Consider the following 18,007-nt stretch of genomic DNA (forward strand, 5'->3'; position numbering starts at 1 on the left):
CATGTAATCCAGATTTTCTAGAGCTCAGCCTCCACCTCATACACTCAAAACCTCATTAACTATTGTAGTCAATTAAAAAACATATCCCTTAGAATATCATTTGGCCAAAAAGTAAGTAAAAAGAAGAGTAGCTGATACAAATAGACACAATAGAAGGCATTCAGAGGAGTAAGAAATTATTATATTTTTAAATTATAGCAATGCTCTTAGTCAAAATATGCTTATAGAAGAGAGATAAAGGAGAAAAAAAGATCCCACAAATATACTAAGATACTAACCCTGACCCTTGGTTCTACTGTGAGGCAGTAACGGTACATGGAGGGGGACTCCAGCCTCATTCATATTTTTCTTCATTTTATTTTAACCAATTTTAGAGATAAACTAAATACTATTAATAATATTTGTTTAATTGATCTCTATGATAATAATTCAATGAAGGAGCACAAAGTTTGGCTGATTGAAGAAGTTTTTACACTGAGAACACAGTAAAAGAAACCTTGACTTACATTAGAGAGTGACTTGTCACCTGCCTGAAAAACAAAAAAGAGAAAGTGACCTTTAGACTAGAAATTAAATTCCCAAAGGGATCTAAAGAGAAATTGTATTTATATCTCCTACTGTGGAATGAAGGGTCATTGAAATTCTATGACTAAGGACTGGACAAGATAAAAGAGTGGGTGCTGGGTAGACTGCTGAGCCCCTGACTCATCTCATCTCCCTCGTTACAAGTGGAAGGCTCTAACAGTATTATTAAACAGGTATAAAGTCCTTCCTTTCAGGTCTTTTCACGTATTAGTTATTCTCCCTCCTCCCCAACGAATAATATTTAAAATTAACAAATGCTTATGATCAACAAAGTCAGTTTAAGTGGCCTTATCTCTGCTTCTACTTCTGAGTGCATCTGACCCGTAACTAGCATGACTGCTTACAAGTCACTCTTCCAGCAAAATCTAAAATCTTTTGAACTTAATAGTTTCTTTAAGTATAGCAGGTTTTAAAAACTGTTTTGAAAAATGGAATTGTAACAACTAGCTGTAATAATTTACAATGGAAAAAACTGTCAATAAAAATTAGGTAAATAAGTGAAAATATCTGTTCCCATGATACAAAGATTCCAAGATTCTTCCCTTTTCGGGACATTTTTGAGGATGACTGAATGGCCTCAAATTGTACAAATGTTAGTACTTACCAACAAAGTAGGGGTCACAAAAGTAAGGCAAGGATTTTCCATGCCACCGTAAGGGAAAGAAGGTGGCAAGACCAGCAAGTCATACTGTCCCCAAACGTAAGGTCCTCCCAGATCTTCTGCAATTTTCAACATCCGTTCAGTCTGGAGAAAGTAATTCAGATTGCTTTCTGTAAAGGTTCCTGTTTAATATTACACTTAACAGTTATATATAACTTACTAAGATGCCTTATTCGCTTCCCCAGCTTCTTTGCAGAAGTGAGGAACTATGCCTGGAACACTATATAATGTCAGATTTTTTTTCAACACATTGGTTCATTTTGCTGAAATTTTTCCCCTCCCTTTTATTCTTTGTTAAAGGATGTCTTTTGAGAAGGGAAAGGAGGAGGAATACATTAGGATTATATAAATGACATAAAACAAAAACACTCTGTTTCAGAAAATGGGATGGATGATATGCTTATATAATCCTGTTGATCACAAAAATAACTTACAATAAATTACAATGGTTAAAAGTAAGAAGTCAGTCACCAACCTCAGAGAATTCCACAGCAGATTTTTCCACCTGTTCTTTCTCAGACCACACCAATGTTCTTGGGCCAATCTTTCTGTAAAATCATACTTCAATCAATTTTTAAATTCAAGTCCATCTTTTGATATTGTATCAAATTCCCTATACTGCAATGGGGAAGGACAATTGCCTGGGAAAGTAATGAAGAGGAGATGGGTCCTCTACACAAAATTAATGTTCTTCACCTGGCTATCAGCACACTTCTACAGGGAGGCATGACCTGGCACATTAGAGAAATGACATCAAGTGGGTTCAGGGTGGGAGTGGGGAGCATACTCTTTTCCCCTCCCAATACAAGCAGGCAGATAGCTAGAAATAAGCTGCTACTTCTTCATTTTTTGAGGCAATAGGGGCTAAGTGACTTGCCCAGGGTCAAAAAGCTAGTTTGAACTTGTGCCCTCCTGACTCCAGGGCCAGTGCACTGTGGCTCCCAACTATCTCTAAAAGTAAACTGCTTAACCTGATGACTGGTTTCTTTGTAATCCTATTATTTAATTTTATGCATTTTAAACATGATTCTGAGAAAGGATTTACCCATAAGTTTCCCTAGATTCTGCCAATCTAGGGATTCAGGATACAAGAAATACAAGAGGTTAAGGACCTCTGTTCTTGAAGAACAGAATTATAGCTGAGCAGACAGGAATAAGAATTCTTCACATCTCCAGGAAGTTGCATCATTGAGACAAGAAGGACTAAACTTCAAAGAGATATTATGGCAACTATGTCTCTGAGCAGCAAATAAATTATTAAATATCCTCTTCAAGTAAGCTCTCATTAAAATGGGTTAGACTACCCTTGGTAAGAACAAAACCAAAAATCATTTGTTTGGTTTTTTTTGCTTCATTAAAAGTCTGTTTCCACCCATCCCCTATAATTTCTACCCTAGCATTTCTAAGTAGAAGAGTTTGTTACTGACACTATTCCTTGGAGAGATTAACAAATAAGATTATATACCAAAGAAGAGATCAGAGAAGATGTTGCCATCCTATTCTTTGGCAAAAGTGGCAAATTCCTTGGTGTGGTACATTGCATATGTTTTTACTTTTTCAATGGACTAATCAGTTTTCTATATTTTTTTTCTCTTCTACCACTTTACCTTTTAAAAAATTATTTGTTGGCGAGGCTAGGTGGCGCAGTGGATAGAGCACCGGCCCTGGAGTCAGGAGGACTTGAGTTCAAATCTAACCTCAGACACTTAATAATTACCTAGCTGTGTGGCCTTGGGCAAGTCACTTGACCCCATTGCCTTGCCAAAAAAAAATTATTTGTTATATGAGATGGCTCTCTGGGAGGTAGAGTGAGATACTGGGAGATATTCTGGTGATGTGTAAAACAGAAGATACAAATAAGAATTTATTCTTAAAAATGAGACTCTGGGTAAACTGTGAAAGAGGGTGCTAGTTAGCTCTTCAGGCAAATACTCAGGGCAATAATAAAACAGCAATAAATGATTAATCTAAATCTCTATTTCACATCCAAGATGATTTTTAAGATCTTTCCTAAAAGGTCACATGCATCTTAAGCAATAAATGAATAAGCTGCTCATTGTAACATCCATGAAAAGTTCAGGGGACTAATTCCTCTTGCTGCTCCAAGTTTGATCTTCCCTTTGACTTCAAGCCAAGCATACAACTGCTTACCTGCTTTCTAAGGCCCCAACAACAAGAGCGATCAGATAGCAAGGTATTGGGACCTGGGGGAGGCAAAAAAAACAAACAAACATATATTTGCATTACAATCCAAAAACTGCCCGTGTGAGAGACAATGGAAGTAGAAAAATAAAATAAGTTCCCCTTTCTAGGAGAACACAAAGCACTGGTCTTTTACTCCTGTCACAAGAAGTTCACCTTTGGAGGGACAGGATAGCTCAAGGTCTTGGTGCAATCCCATTTCAAGACAGTTTCTCTCATTTCCCTTTATTTCCACGAGGAAGAAAGACTTCTGCTTTGGCTCATGAACTTGGTTGGGCTTTTTTTTTTTCCCCAATTTATGTTATTAATGGATAATGGGTTAACATACTTTAAACATCTCTTAAAGACAAAAGGCTATTAGATATTTTTTCCTTTGTCTTATTAGAACATCACCCATAAGGGTTGTAGGTACTTTGTCTTTATTGCTTTTTTACTAATTTAACATAGGAACACTATTTCCATAATTCTAAAGTGTCAGACCCATTTTCCAGAATTCCTGGTTTTATAAATCTTCCTTTTTTTGTTAGTTTGAGGTACTATAAGAGGGAAATCTTCTGGATAAATCAATTCCTTACTTAAAGGGTTTTTATAAGACAGGACATGTGGCAAGATCCATTTAAAAACCCGCATGATGTAGGAACACAAGACTCCTGGATAAGAACCACAGAACTGGGAAAAACTAAAGAGGTCACTGAACCCAACTCCTATCTGAAGGAAGGGTAAGGGGCTCCCCCAGGGAGCCTCCAGGGATGGGAAACCTTTGTCTCTGGACAGATCCCACCCACTTGGGACAGCTCTCATGATTAACCTGAAGCTTCCAACCACTGTGGCAAAACTGGGCTACCCCTTTCAATGCATCTGATTGCTCCTTCCAAGGCTCTCATGCCCCTTGAGCCTCCTGTCTTCTGATCGAGGTCCTGAGTCTCCAGTGCTAGGGCAACTCAGTTGCTCCATCCCCTTCACTGGAAGTGCTCCAGTTTGACGGTGTCCTTCCTAATACAGTGTCCAGAGCTGAATCCAGACAAAGGAATCATTGGGGCTCCAGCAGTAACTCAATATAGGGGAATAACTGGAAAACAACGGCCACCCTGAAGGGTGCAAGGAGAGGTGACTGCAAGGTTGTTTTCAGTCTCTCCCAACTCTTCATGACTCCAGCTAGGGTTTGCTTGGCAAAGACACTGGAGTGATTTATCATTTCCTTCTCCAACTCATTTTATAGATAAGGAAACAAAGGCAGACAGGTTGAAGTGTCTTGCCCAGTGACACCCAACCAGTAAGTGTCTGAGGGCACATTTGAACTCAGGAGATGAGTCTTCCTGACTGCTGACCATGGCACCGCCTAGCTGCCCTAGGGAGAAGTTGGGTGACCATCTTCCAGAGATGTATGTTCTAGAGGAGATGCAGCTTCAGGAAGAGCCTGGGCTAGATGTCTTCTGAGGCACCATCTGGGACTGAGATTCTGGGATCTCTTTCTTGGTCAAAGGAGAAGAAGCAGGAGGAAGGATTTAAGAAAATTTATAGCCCTAGGAAAACCATGGCTTAAGGTATTCTAAATACAAGTATTAACTTTGGATCTGCTCATAAACAGACTTGCTGGCATGCTGGGTGGTCTCCTGCATTTGATCTGTAGGACAAGATGGGCAAACACCACATAGCATGACAAAAAAGGGTGAGGTGCAATCACCATATGTGCAGGAAATTCATACACTGAGGAAATCACAGGTCCAAAGGAGTATAAGGTCACAAATACACAGACCTCAAAGAAAAGAGTCCAAAGTTAGTAAATGATACAATGCTAAGAGAACAACATAACAACTGGGAAAGCAAAGGGAAAGGGACCAGGGCTGGACTTAGGATGGCTCCAGGTGCAGGTGACTTCAATACAGACCATCACCTTTTTTAAAATTAAGAAAAAGAATAGCTAATAACACCTGAAGCTAATAGTACTTTATATATTTTACAGCTGTTCTGATGAATGCAAATACTGAATATACTGAAGTAGGTACATGGCTTCTAATTTGCATGGTTTGAAGACATAATTATAAAAATATAGTCATTGGTTTCTAATGGAAATATGGAGTGACAATTCAAATAATTTGACACCTTGAGGGAATTCAACATCTACACTAGCTGGGATCTAGTTAAATCTCATCTGATCCTCACAACTACTCTGGAGTGCAGATGCTATTATCATTTTACAGTTGAGAAAACTAAGGCAACACAGCTATTAAGTCACTTGCTCAAGGTCACAGCTAGTATCTGAAACAGGACTTGAATTTAGGTTTTCCTGAACCTCAGATATCTCATTACTTTTATCATTTTAGGTCATCCAGGGTCATCTCCAGTCGTCCTGACCCATATCTGGCCACTGGATCCAGATGGCTCTGGAGGAGAAAGGGAGGCTGGTGACCTAGCATTCAAATCCAATTCATGTACTTATCAGGGCGTCACCTCCCTGATGTCCTGATCTTCTTCGAGAAAGAAGGACAAGCTAGTTTCAGACAGCACTCTGGCACACTGAGATCACGTGGTCAGGCTGTATTAGTAGCGAGACTTAAAGACAGGTTTCCCTGGAGTGGACAGAGAAGCCGGCTAGCTCTCTCCTACACTACACTGCCTCTAAGTAAATCAAAACAACGTAAAATAGCATCAAATCTCCAGCCACATATGTTGGGTCAGGGTCTAAAACCTTGCTTGCTCTGAACAAATTGATGACCAAAGTACCTGGGGGCTTGGTCTGGGAGGCAGCCCTGTGTACCCTGGAGCCCTGGGGTCTTTGAGAAACCTTGAGAGAACTATGTCACCAGACCCACTCTGACCCCTTCCAAACCACAGGCCTGCCCACTAGGCCTCTTTTCCCTTCTCCCTCCACCTGGCCACCAACTTTCCAGCTCTAACTTTATCCACGTGACTCCTGGAGGGCAAGCCCTGCCTTTCCGGCTAGTAATCCCAGCAGATAGCATTGTATCTCATGCATTCAGTAAGTGTTTAATACATGCAGATTCATGCATGCATTCATTCCTGCGTCATCTGTCCCTTTAGAATGTGAGCTTTTGAAAAGCCAGGGATGCTTTGTAGCCTTCAAGGCTTAACCCAGAGTCAGCTCATGGTAAATGCTTAATCACCCTTCATTCATTCTTCTGTGCCATTTCACTTAACCATCATTACAGTGTATACCTCTATACTTTGCTTGAGTTTTGTTTACAAGTTTACATTTGTCTGCACACGCACATGTCCCAAAAGTCTTGGTGCAGTATGAAACTGAAAACTTAAAACCGCTCTAACACTTTTGAGACAACCTATTGATATTAGACTAGGGATGGATATTTCTATATTAGAGAACATCTACTCTAATTTCTCACTTAAGGACCATTTTTCCTTCAAGCAGAGTTCACACCTTCCTTCTGTTTTTATTAAATTGAAGAGTCAATTTTCCATCAAAAATGAAATTTTTCCCCACCCACTCCCCAAGATCACTTAGTCTAGTCCCTTCATTTTGGAGATGAAGAAGCAGAGCCAGAAGAACAGCTGAGGTCACAGGAGCATCCTCAGAGCAGGTCAAGTTCTCATGGCAAGCTAGTCGAAAAATTGGGGCTGGCATTCACACCATCTAAGGTTAGCCAAGTTATGGCTGGCAAGTAAGGTTAAGAGAGCAGGGGGCAGAAGGAAACTTTGGGAGAGATCTACAAATTAATTCAAAATCACTGATAACTTTCCAACATTTCTTTTCTCTCACATGAAAAAAGATATGTTGGGGCGGCTAGGTGGTGCAGTGGATAGAGCACCGGCCTTGGAGTCAGGAGTACCTGGGTTCAAATCCGACCCCAGACACTTAATAATTACCTAGCCATGTGGCCTTGGGCAAGCCACTTACACCCATTGCCTTGGAAAAAAAATCGAAAAAAAAAAAGATTTGTTGTTGAAGCACAAAAATCTGAATATTTTACCAATGGTAAAATATATTTTATATTAAAGAAGTATACTCTATAATAAATTTAGTGTTATAAAAATTTACACTCTAATACCCTTATTGTAAAAATGACAAAAGGAAGTCCCTATGGCTTTTGGTAAAATTTCTTAAAAGAAAACTCGGTTTCATTGGTTCAATGTTTCCTCATTTACCCCCATCTGAACACTCACTGGCTAACATTATTAGATAATTGCTAACCCACAGCTACCCACAGCTACCACCTAAATCTTGATAATCTAAACTTTTGTCTCTAAAGATTTAAAAAACAGAAAACATTTTCAAAAGAAACTAGGAAAGGAAAACATCCTCATTTTAGATTTGAATGTTGCACCATAAACAATTAGGATGTAAAGTGGAAAAACAGAAAGAAAAAAAGGGCAACTCCTTGAAAACAAATAGTTTGGACTATCATCTTACTTTTTGTATGAATTTGTAGATTTTCCTATTGGCATCTGCAGGATCAGGGGCTTCTCCATCACGGACAGCACTCATAAGAGCCACCAGTTCTTTGGGAACTGATACCTAATCAGAAAGAAATGCCGACTTCCCATTAGAAACAAAACTCAACCTGCATTATTTAACACAGAGAGAGAAGGGAACCTCTGCTAAATATAGAGCTGGAGGACCAGCACTGGGCTTTAGTTACGTAAAACATTAGTTTGGGGGTTCAGATGAGGTAGTGAGGAATCCTGGTTTCTTGACCTCTGAGGCTGGGCACTCTCCACCATAGTGTTTATGTTAAGATCCGGGGCTATCAGATCCTCAGAAGGGTCCTCCCAAGACCCCATTTATTTGGCAACACTTATATGGTTCCTGGTTCTGGAATGCTTGGACTTTTGTGATGCACTTGTCTGCATGAGTCACTCTGTAAGCATCACCTTTAAAGATATCCATATACCTCTCTCTGTCAACTCAACCGAGAACCCTCTTAACCTTGAAAAGAGAGTTGCTTTAAGTTCTGACTCTTTTACAAACCTCTCCCCACTTGGATGTTTTTAACAGGCTCGTTTTTAAACGCTACCTATCCCAACTCAGAACAGTTCTCTCATTTTCATATTCAGATTGCTGGACACTGATTTCACTGGGACGCTTCCAAGCGATAGTTCATGTCTCAGCTCACAGCCCTTGGGCCAAGATTTAATTTGGGAAACTCTTCTCCAGCCATCAAGTGGTCGTGTAATGACCTGGTCCCACAAGCATAACGTCAGTCCTGGGCAGAGGGACAGTTCATGGCATTCCCTGGAAGGCCTGGCCCCCTACCTCAGCGCTGTAGGTCATCTTCACAGAGGGAGTGTCCTGGCAGGGAAGAATGGCTCTGCAGTGGATGGCCTGGGCAGAGGAAGAGAAAGGATAGTCCATGAACGGGCATAAAAGCTTTGTTTCCCATCTGTGTACATGGTAGGCTTTTGCAGTTCTGCCACAGCAACAGCTGCCTTCCTTCTGGTGACAGCCCCCACTTTCCCTGAATCTTTCTGGCTGGTATGCAGCTGTCTGCGTGTTGTCTCTCCCTAAGGAGGGGATTCTGTTCCATCTTTCTCTGTACCAGCTAGGACCATAGTTGGAGTTCATCTGACTAGAGTTTCCAGAGGTTGCAGTCCCAGAGTCAACTCTAGGAAGGCACAGATGGGAGGACTGAGCCGTCCTGGCCTTCCCCAATTTTAACTTCTTCATGCATCTTAACCTTCCTTCTCACATCCACTTGGCCTAAAGGTTTGGTATATCAGAGAGTCAATGGAAACTGTTAGTAGACCCACAAGCTCATGTTTGTAAACCACCGTTTTGGGGGAGAGGATGAGAGGAATCCTGACTCCCTCCTACCTCTCAGGAGAGCCAGACAACCATCCCAGCTCCCGCCAGGAAAGCCCAACGCTAGCTCGTCCTTGGTCAGAGACCCAGGAGAGCCCTCAGAGATGAAGCAGAGACTCCCTGATTAAAAAGGGGGCATACAAATGGCCATCTGCCTCCAAAGAGAACAAAGCTCAGGCTCTCCATTAACCTCTCTAGTCTCCCTCCAGTCCACCTGCCACTCAATTCAAATGACCAAGCAGCCTTCCTGAAGTCCAAGGTTTGGGGGTTTTTTAATAACTTTATTTATTTTTGAATTTTACAATTTATCCCCAAATCTCACTTCCCTCCCCCACCTCCCTCAGAAGGCAATCTGTTAGTCTTTACATTGTTTCCATGCTAAAGCGCAAGTTTTTGACATCCTTTCACTTTACACATTTCAGTGGCTCCCCAGTACTTCAAAGATCAAATATAAAGTACTCTCTTGGGTGTTCAGAAACCTTTGTGACCTGCCCCTCATTGTCCTGTCTTCGCACACCTCATACCTTTCCCCAACATGTATGCTGTGATCCAGTAGCATTGGCCTTTTGGATGTTCCTCCCACAGATACCTTTTCTCTCACTGTGTCCTCTCTTGGTTTCCTTCAAGAACCAGCTCAAAGCCCACCTTTTTTCTACAGGAAGCTTCAGTTCCAGGGCCTTCCCTCTAAGATAACCTCTGGCTGATCCTGCCTATAGCTTGTGGAAGCCCAGTTGTTGGCAGGCTGCCTCGTTCATCCGACTGTGAGCTCTGGGAGAGCGGGGTCTGACTATTCCCTTTCTTGGTATCTTTGGCACTGAGCCCCAGGTGGAACATCTAACTGTCTGACCCTTTAGCCCAAGTGCCCTCTCACCTGGCACTGACTGAAAAGATAAGGATGTTTCTTCCCTGATGTCTGCTCAGGGGTGAGCCATTGTAGAGCGGAAGACTGCGGAGATGTCTCATAGGAAATCTCCACCACCACTTCTTGCTTTCTGTGGGAAACAAACACATACATATGAGCAGCCGGTGGATAGGATGTGCTGGGAAAGAGCTCTGGGACTGATGGCATCACTACTGAACTACGTCACAGCTTCATTAAAATAACACCCATCCCCTAAAGACCCACCCAAACTGCCCCCAAGTCCTTCCAGGAGAGGCTCCACATGGGGCATTCCTTTACATTTCAGTGCAAAAATCAATGAATGACAAACCAGGGATTCTGAGCCTTGGGTGGGTCTGTGACCCTGGTTTTTAACTATCTGGCTAACTGTCTTCTGCTATAACTGATGTCCTGTGCAATTCTATCTACTTTGTTTTGGCACCTACAAGCATGACTGAGTTTTCCAGCCCTCACTGCATGGCCAAAGGGCTCTAAGATCCAAGAAAGGTGGGGAATCCCTACTTCAGAAGAACTACTAAGCAGGAATAATAATCAACTTGGTCCTGCTTTTCCAGTCACCAGTAAGAAATAAAAGCAAAGTTCCTTATGACCCAAATCAAACACAAAGGGTCTCCTAGGCTATGTGCAAGGTGAAAGAAAAACAGAGATCCTGCCTATGTCATTTTTCCTGTGCAATGCAGACTCAGGACTTGGTGCTTACCAACAAATGAGCAAAAAGCTCTGTTAGCCATTTGCAGAAAGCATTATCTAGACAAGGGGCTTTAGATCTGGCTTCTGGCCGGAGCACTGTCCTTGACAGCCCAGAGCAGGGCTGGTCAGGGATCAGAGACAAAGGAGCCAACATGGTGATGTTTGTGATGCAGAAGCCAAGGAAGGAGAAGCTGGTCAGTAAGAGGATGTGGTCAACAGTCCTGAATGTCACAGAGAGTTTGAAGGCCAACCTCGGCTTGGCCATCAGAGGGATATTATTAGTGATAACTAAGAGGGAAGTCTGAGTTGAGCAGTGGGGACCCAAGTCAGGCTGCAAGATGCTGATGAGAGAATTGGTGGAGAAGAAGTTGAGGCGCTAGGTCTAAACTATTTTCTCAAGAAGTCTGGCAGAGGAAGAGAACAAAGATTACAGAACCCAGTAGAGGAATAGGGAAGAAGGATCAGAAGCAGAACTTCCTTGGGAGAGGATAAGTCTGAGAGTGTCTGTGAGCAGACAGGAGTCAGAGAAGGAAGAGATTCCAGGGGCATAACAATGAGGAATAGGATTATTGATTGTTGCTTTTTTTTCCCTTTGGGGACAAGGGAAACTAAGAGACTATCCATCAATTGGGATGGATATGAATGTGGTGGCACATCGCTATACTATAAGAAATGATGAAGGGTATGGTTTCAGAGAAATTTAGGAAAACTTGTATGAATTGATGCAGAGGGAAGTGAGCAAAACCAGGAGAAAAAATCTACACAATAACATCTTAAGTGTAGGAAACTTAAAAAAGGCTTATGATCTCTGATCAATGCAATGGCTAACCACAAGTCCAGAAAATCCATGATGTAGCAGGCTACCCGGCTCCAAAAAATAGGGGAATGAGACTTAATGGGGTCTTAATGGGGTCATCAGGCAGTTTTAGGTGTTAATAGATAGTTTTTAATAACTTACAACTACACCACAACTTTTGGAATCCCTTTTTCTGGACACAGTTAATGGAGGAGCTGGTTTTGCTTGAATCCGTATATTTATTATAGATAAACTTTTTCATCAAAAAAATTAAATTTGCAAAAATGAATAAAGCTAGTGAGGGGGTGATTGTCCTCACAGGCTGGGCTCCACCTCTCTTGCCCAGGCTGGACATGAAGGGGCTATTCATGGGTGTGGTTCCCTCTTCTTAAGCAAACTGGTGGCATAGTTCACTGAGAATCACCATAGTTAATTCCAAACAAAGTACATAAATCTGCTTGACTTAGCCCACTGCACCCTCAGCTTTCCTGAGCTCCAGAGCTCTGCCAGCCTTAGTCTCATCATCAGGAGCCAAGTCAGTGGGCACATACCACCATGCCCAACTCTGGTGCTAACTGTAATCCAGGTCCTAGTGGAGTAGATGGGACTGAGGGCACAGAGAGGGAGATCAGACGCTCTGAGGGCGACGAATCCCTTTTCTGCAGAAAGTGAGTATGGAAAAGTTTTGAGAAAAGGAGGAGGTGGAGTGATTACTCAGGTGGTTTCAATCTTCTTGATGAAGTAAGAGGCAGAATTAACTATAACATAGGAAAATGAGTACAGCCAGGAGTCTGATTATAAATCGGTATTCAACATAAATGGTAATTCAATATCTAGAATTGTGGAGGGACAAACTCAACAGCAGCCAAAAGTGGCAGTGGTTGGGCCTGGAAATTTGGAGACCGAAATTCTAATCCTGGCTCTAATAATCCAACTGGATATGGACACTCAATTTCCTCATCTGTAAAATGGGATGTTGAACTAAATGATCTCTGGGGTTCCTTCATGCAAATTAATTTTAAGCAAACTTTCTTCTGACTTTACTTTAAAACTGAACCATAGGTTTAAGCATTCTTAAAATTCTTTCCCCTATTGCTAGGCTATAGTCAGCACTTTCTTTATCTATTATCTATTTGGTGTGAGTTAGCCATCACAAATCCTTAAATCAAGAGTCTCTTGATACCACTCCTCATAAAATCACACACTTAGTATTCTAACTTCCATTCAAACTAGGAACTGAAAAGTGAAGGTCGAGAGGGAAAAAAAATTACCATTAGAGGGGAAAAAGCATTACCATTACTTTCTTCTAAAATTAATTTAAGACTCTACTGTCTATGAACTACAAGGGAAAGTGATAACCATACTTGCTCAGTGCCACAGGAAGAGTGATTTCCAGTGGAGATCCTCTGAAGCTCTGCCTCTCGCCCAGAGTGAATGGAACTTCTTGTCCATTAATCACGACTTTTTCTATTTTAAGATCCTTCGTATCCAAAGTCTGGAATAAAATCAATATTTTAAAACTGAGTTTTGTAAGAAACAGAAGCAAAGAAAGAAATGTTATTTTAGGCACCCAAAGAACTGTAGCTTGAATTTGTGCTATGATAAATACAGGTTATTGATTATGAAAAGTCAAATGCTGGGTAAATGAATGGGGGCCGGTGAGTCCAAAGTTGTTGTAAATATGAGCCCAAAGTCAAACAGAAATTTCACTGTAAGTTTCTGGAAAAGGTTTGGCTACAGCCTGGATACAGACAGACATGGCTTTACAGAGCTGACCCGTGATTTCCCTGCAACAGAGAACTCCCAAGGGAGGAAATGCCCTTTAACAATGCAATTACCACCTTCTCTGACTCTGTTACCTTGAGCACTTAGAGGTGAAGTGACTTGTCCAGGGACATGTTGTCAGCATGTTTCAGAAAGAGGGACACATCTATGGGCTTAGTTTTAAGCTCTTAAAGCCTAAACGGATTTAAAAAGAACTGAGCTTTTTAGGACACCCTGTCTTGATAACCACTGTCAGTTCTGCAACATCTCGGCAAGTGCCGGGCCTACAGCTTGGTGAGGGAGCTGCCTAGCTTAGGGTTACACAACCAGGGCAGTGCAGAGGCAGACCTTATAGGTAAAGATTTCAACTCCTAACCTTCGACGGCTGTTAGGAGAGCCTTGGCTTCACCAAGCCATCCAAATAATCGTAGAGCTGTTTGCCGCTCTGGCTCTCCAGTATACCCATTTGATTGATCAACTCAGGACTCACACGTTCCAGGTTCCACTTTCTGGAACCCATGACCCCCATATGTTGAAAGATAACAGAGCTGAGTAGAAAAATAATGCATAAATAAATGTTACCTTGGCTATGGAAATCGGTTATGTCCACAGGGTATCATACAAAATGAACACTTAATAAATTACCCACAAAATCACAGATCTAGAACTGGCCATCTAGTCTAATCCTTTCATTTTATACAAAGGGAATCTAAGGTCCAGGGACAGTGACTGACCCCCCCAGAGTCAGCTAGATAACAGCATCAGAACTGAGACCTGAGTGCAGATCCTCTTTCCCCTGGCCACTTCTGCCTCCTACCACACATCCTAAGAACTGCTTTCTGCCATTTTCAATTTCTCTTTTTTACTGGTTACTCCCTGTCTTTAAAAATCTTCCTCATTTGCTGTTGCTACTCTTTAGTCACCGTTCTATTCTCTTTTTGCTTTCACATAAAACTTTTCTGTCTACATTGACTGCCTCAATATCTTTATCATCTACTCTCTGCTTAACTCCAATGCAACCTTGGCTGCCATCTGACTTGTCATCCACTCTACTGGAAAGGCACCCTAGAAGGTTACTAATGGAATCACCACATTCAAGGTCTCTTAAAGTCCTTACTATAAATTCCCCAAATTTGACAGCCCTCCCTGTGACTTCTGAGACTCTATTATCCTGCTTCTCCCAATCTGGTTCCTCCTCTCACCCCTCATACAAGTGCTCCTTAGCCATTTCTCAATCCTTCCCACAATCTCCTAATATAAAAGAATCTTGGTAAGACCAAATGAGAGAATAAATGTTGGCATTCTGCAAAACTTCCAACAGTACGGAATGTCAGTTATTATCTCCCTCCCTAGTTCTGATATCTTTTAAGTACTATCAATTAATATTTATTGAAAGCCTATTCTGTGCCAGGCCCTCTGTTAAACACCCCCTAAATATTTTGAACCTAGTTGAACTTGTGTTCCTTTCCTTACCAATGGATTTTTTTGATCATTAGTGTGATTATATTCATGTACGGCTCTCTCCATGAGGAAACACCCTTCACTAGAACAGATCAGCACCTGCTCTCCCTTAGGGGAGAGGGATTTTTAGTAGGTTATAGCAAAAGATTCACTTACTACAACAGAAATTAAAGCCATCTTAGGATTATGAAAATAATTCTGATGTTGCAGCCCCCCTAAAAGGGCCACAGAAAAATCCAAGGGTCCCAGGACCACACTTTGAAAACTCTTGTCTTAGGGAGTTGTCTGTGGCAACAAAAGGTTAACTTGCCCATTAGGACAACCAGGTATGGCTGAGGTAGCATATGAAAGCAAATTTTCCCAACATTATCATCCTGTCTCTTGGCATCGATTCTTAGACTGAAGCTCCAAACTTCACAGGAAGTTTCCAAATAAACTGTTGTTGGCACACTGCTCAGTTGATATTACAGTAAGCAGCACACAGTCCAAAAAATGGTAATAAGATCAGAACCAGAGAATCTGATGATCTAGAACTTGTATAATAAAAAAGGGAACTCCATTCATCTTCTATTACATTGTCTTGAGATAAAAAGAGAAAGATCTGAATGCTAATCCTACCTCCAACACTTAGGAGCTGAGTGATCCTGAACAAGTTGACAACACAACATCGGCCTCCGTGCCTTAGTTTCTCCACTGTAAAATGAGGGGGTTGTGCTTGAGACAGTCTCTAAGTTCCTTTCCAGCTCATGGTCCTTTGATCAGACACTTCTGTTCTGGATTATACACAACTAAAATTCCAGTCTTCCATATATATAGGCTATTTTTCATTTACCCAGTTGTCTTGTAAATTTTGCAAGGATGGGAACCTATCTGGTCTTTATGGAATGACTAAAAAGATGCATGCAAAATCTAAGCCTCCAGGAACCTCTGGTTATGGTTAGGAGACTCACTTCTTAGGAAAATTGAGTATTGGATTTCACAAGAGGCAGATGGTAGAATTCAATTTGGCCAGATGACTTTCCAGAACTCTGATGATGGGACCAATGCAATGACTCCTAAAAAAAAGTACTGGTACCCCAGGAATTAAGTCATCGTTCTCGGAACTTCCCAAGTATTCGGGTTTCTAGTACTTCCCGAGTTCCACATCCAATTTTTTGTTGTTGTTTCAGCTGTGTCTGACTTTTCATGACTCTTATCTGGGGGTTCTTTTGGCAAAAATACCAGAGGAGTTTATAATTTAGTTCTCCAGTTCATTTGCCACATGAGGAACTGAAGCATACAAGAGGGTGACATGGTTAGGAAGTGTCTGAGGCTGGAATTAAATTCAGGAAAAGGAGTCTTCCAAATTCCAAGTCCCACATTCTAGCCCCTGCATCATCAAGCTGTCCATGTCTGTTTTACCTCTAACTGTATGCAAGTGTTCCTCTATTATATTTCTAATCCAATGCCTTATCATGGCATTGGAATCTCAAGAGTGAGGGTGAACCCAGGCACTGGCAGATCCTACTGGATTGGGAAAGTATGAACTAGAGGGATTTAGATGAAAAATTTACATGACCAGCCCAACTCCAAAGAATCTCAGGACCAGGATGGATGCAGGGGGCAACAATTCTTTGTCCACAAAAGACCACATAATCAACTGTAAAGAGGACCTGCATCCTACCCCAACAAAATGACAGACTACTGATACACCAAAGTAAAGTGGGTTACATCTGTCCTACATGAGAAACACTCTGGGACTTACATGCTTTTGCTTTAGCTTTCTACCCCAGGGTCTATCTAGCACAAGGTTCTCTGTACAGAGGAGATGTTTAATAAATATATTTTCCAATAAACTGAAAGAATCCCTTAAAAAGTGCTAACAAAAGGCTTAATGTTATCTTCAGAACATCTGCGCAAAACTTTTAGATGCCAAATTAAGTTTTAAATATTAATTTTTAAAAAATTTAGTAAACTAGAATCAGTCTTCATTAAGAGTTCTTCAGAACCAAGATAAAGATTACTTAGCTGGAGAAGGAGGGAGGGTAGTGTCAGATTGAGGAGGGCCTTGAATGCCAAGTTTGAACTTACCTGAAAGGTGAAAATGAGACAATCAAGGTGAACTATTAAACACAATAATTTATAAAGATTTTTTAAACAATATGTTCTCAAAAATTTGAACTTTTTTAGGAAAAAAAATCTTTTGAGCTATGCCCTTCTAAATTCTTGGTTTGGGGCCCACCTTATTTGGGGTCTTCCACAGATCTCTCCATTTGTTCATTCAACAATGTTTTGGTAAATGATTTAGGTGCAGAGAACACAGTCATGTGCTAAGGGGAAATATGAAGTATGAGTAAGGTATCCTCCCTGGCTCCATGGAGTTTATAGTAGGATCAGGGAATCAGAAGTTACCTGCAGAACTGGATTGCTCTATATGGCATAAGTGACCTGGAGATTTGTCCAATTCCCAGATGTCTGTAACCAACTGCTGGTTTGGGAAGGTTTCGAGGAGAAGTTAGGATAAATAGGATATTCAATGAGTTTCGAGGAGGAGAAAGGGTCTGCTAGACCCAAGGTAGAGAGACACCACAGCTAAGGCACCCAAGGATTGGTAAGGGAGATACTAAGGAATCAAGATGACAGACATTCCCAGTGTGCATGAAGAGGTCATAGAGATAAGGTTGGAGGAGAGAGTAGGGTAGGGTAGTGCCGGCTGAAGAGAACGTGAATGCCAAGGTTGAACTTACTTGAAAAGTGATAGAGATAATTAAGATTAATCATTAAACATAACTTATAAAGTTTTTTTAACATCAGAATCTCAAAGACCTAAACTTTTTAGGACAATCCTTGAACTCTGCCCTGAGTAACAGGAATGAGCATTAATTGAAATTTTAAAACTATAAAAAGAACCTAAAAAGAAGATTGAACTTTATTGCCAACATCCTCGATCATCTGAAATTAAGCATCTGTGAAAGCTTCCGGCTCTGGCTAATGGCAGTGCCCTCTTCTGAGAGAAACAAATCAAAAATTATTCTTCACTTGATTTAGATCTTAGGCACTGCTCACCACATTGCCAACTAACAGGAGAAAGTCATGAAAAACGAGGCTAATTTGTTTATTCTTAACTTCACAGGACACAAGTTCAAACTATAAAAGTTCTCTAAATCAACGGGTAGTTGTTTCCATTTTTTT

The 18,007-nt window shown here is 41.2% G+C and overlaps 1 protein-coding gene across 1 annotated transcript in view; it reads right to left on the reverse strand.

The window, feature by feature from the left end:
* Window positions 1-18,007, reverse strand: part of LTA4H (leukotriene A4 hydrolase) — a 35,152-nt gene that overhangs the window by 15,031 nt on the left and 2,114 nt on the right. Inside the window, exons 2-9 of the mRNA XM_074226623.1 lie at window positions 12,976-13,106; window positions 10,096-10,216; window positions 8,679-8,747; window positions 7,836-7,940; window positions 3,398-3,450; window positions 1,722-1,794; window positions 1,190-1,330; window positions 507-530 (exon numbers count right to left, since the gene is read on the reverse strand). Of these exons, the coding sequence (XP_074082724.1) occupies window positions 507-530; window positions 1,190-1,330; window positions 1,722-1,794; window positions 3,398-3,450; window positions 7,836-7,940; window positions 8,679-8,747; window positions 10,096-10,216; window positions 12,976-13,106 (717 nt within the window). The remainder of the gene's footprint in view (window positions 1-506; window positions 531-1,189; window positions 1,331-1,721; window positions 1,795-3,397; window positions 3,451-7,835; window positions 7,941-8,678; window positions 8,748-10,095; window positions 10,217-12,975; window positions 13,107-18,007) is intronic.

Source organism: Macrotis lagotis, chromosome 2, assembly GCF_037893015.1.
Source record: "Macrotis lagotis isolate mMagLag1 chromosome 2, bilby.v1.9.chrom.fasta, whole genome shotgun sequence".
Classification (NCBI taxonomy): Eukaryota; Metazoa; Chordata; class Mammalia; order Peramelemorphia; family Peramelidae; genus Macrotis; species Macrotis lagotis.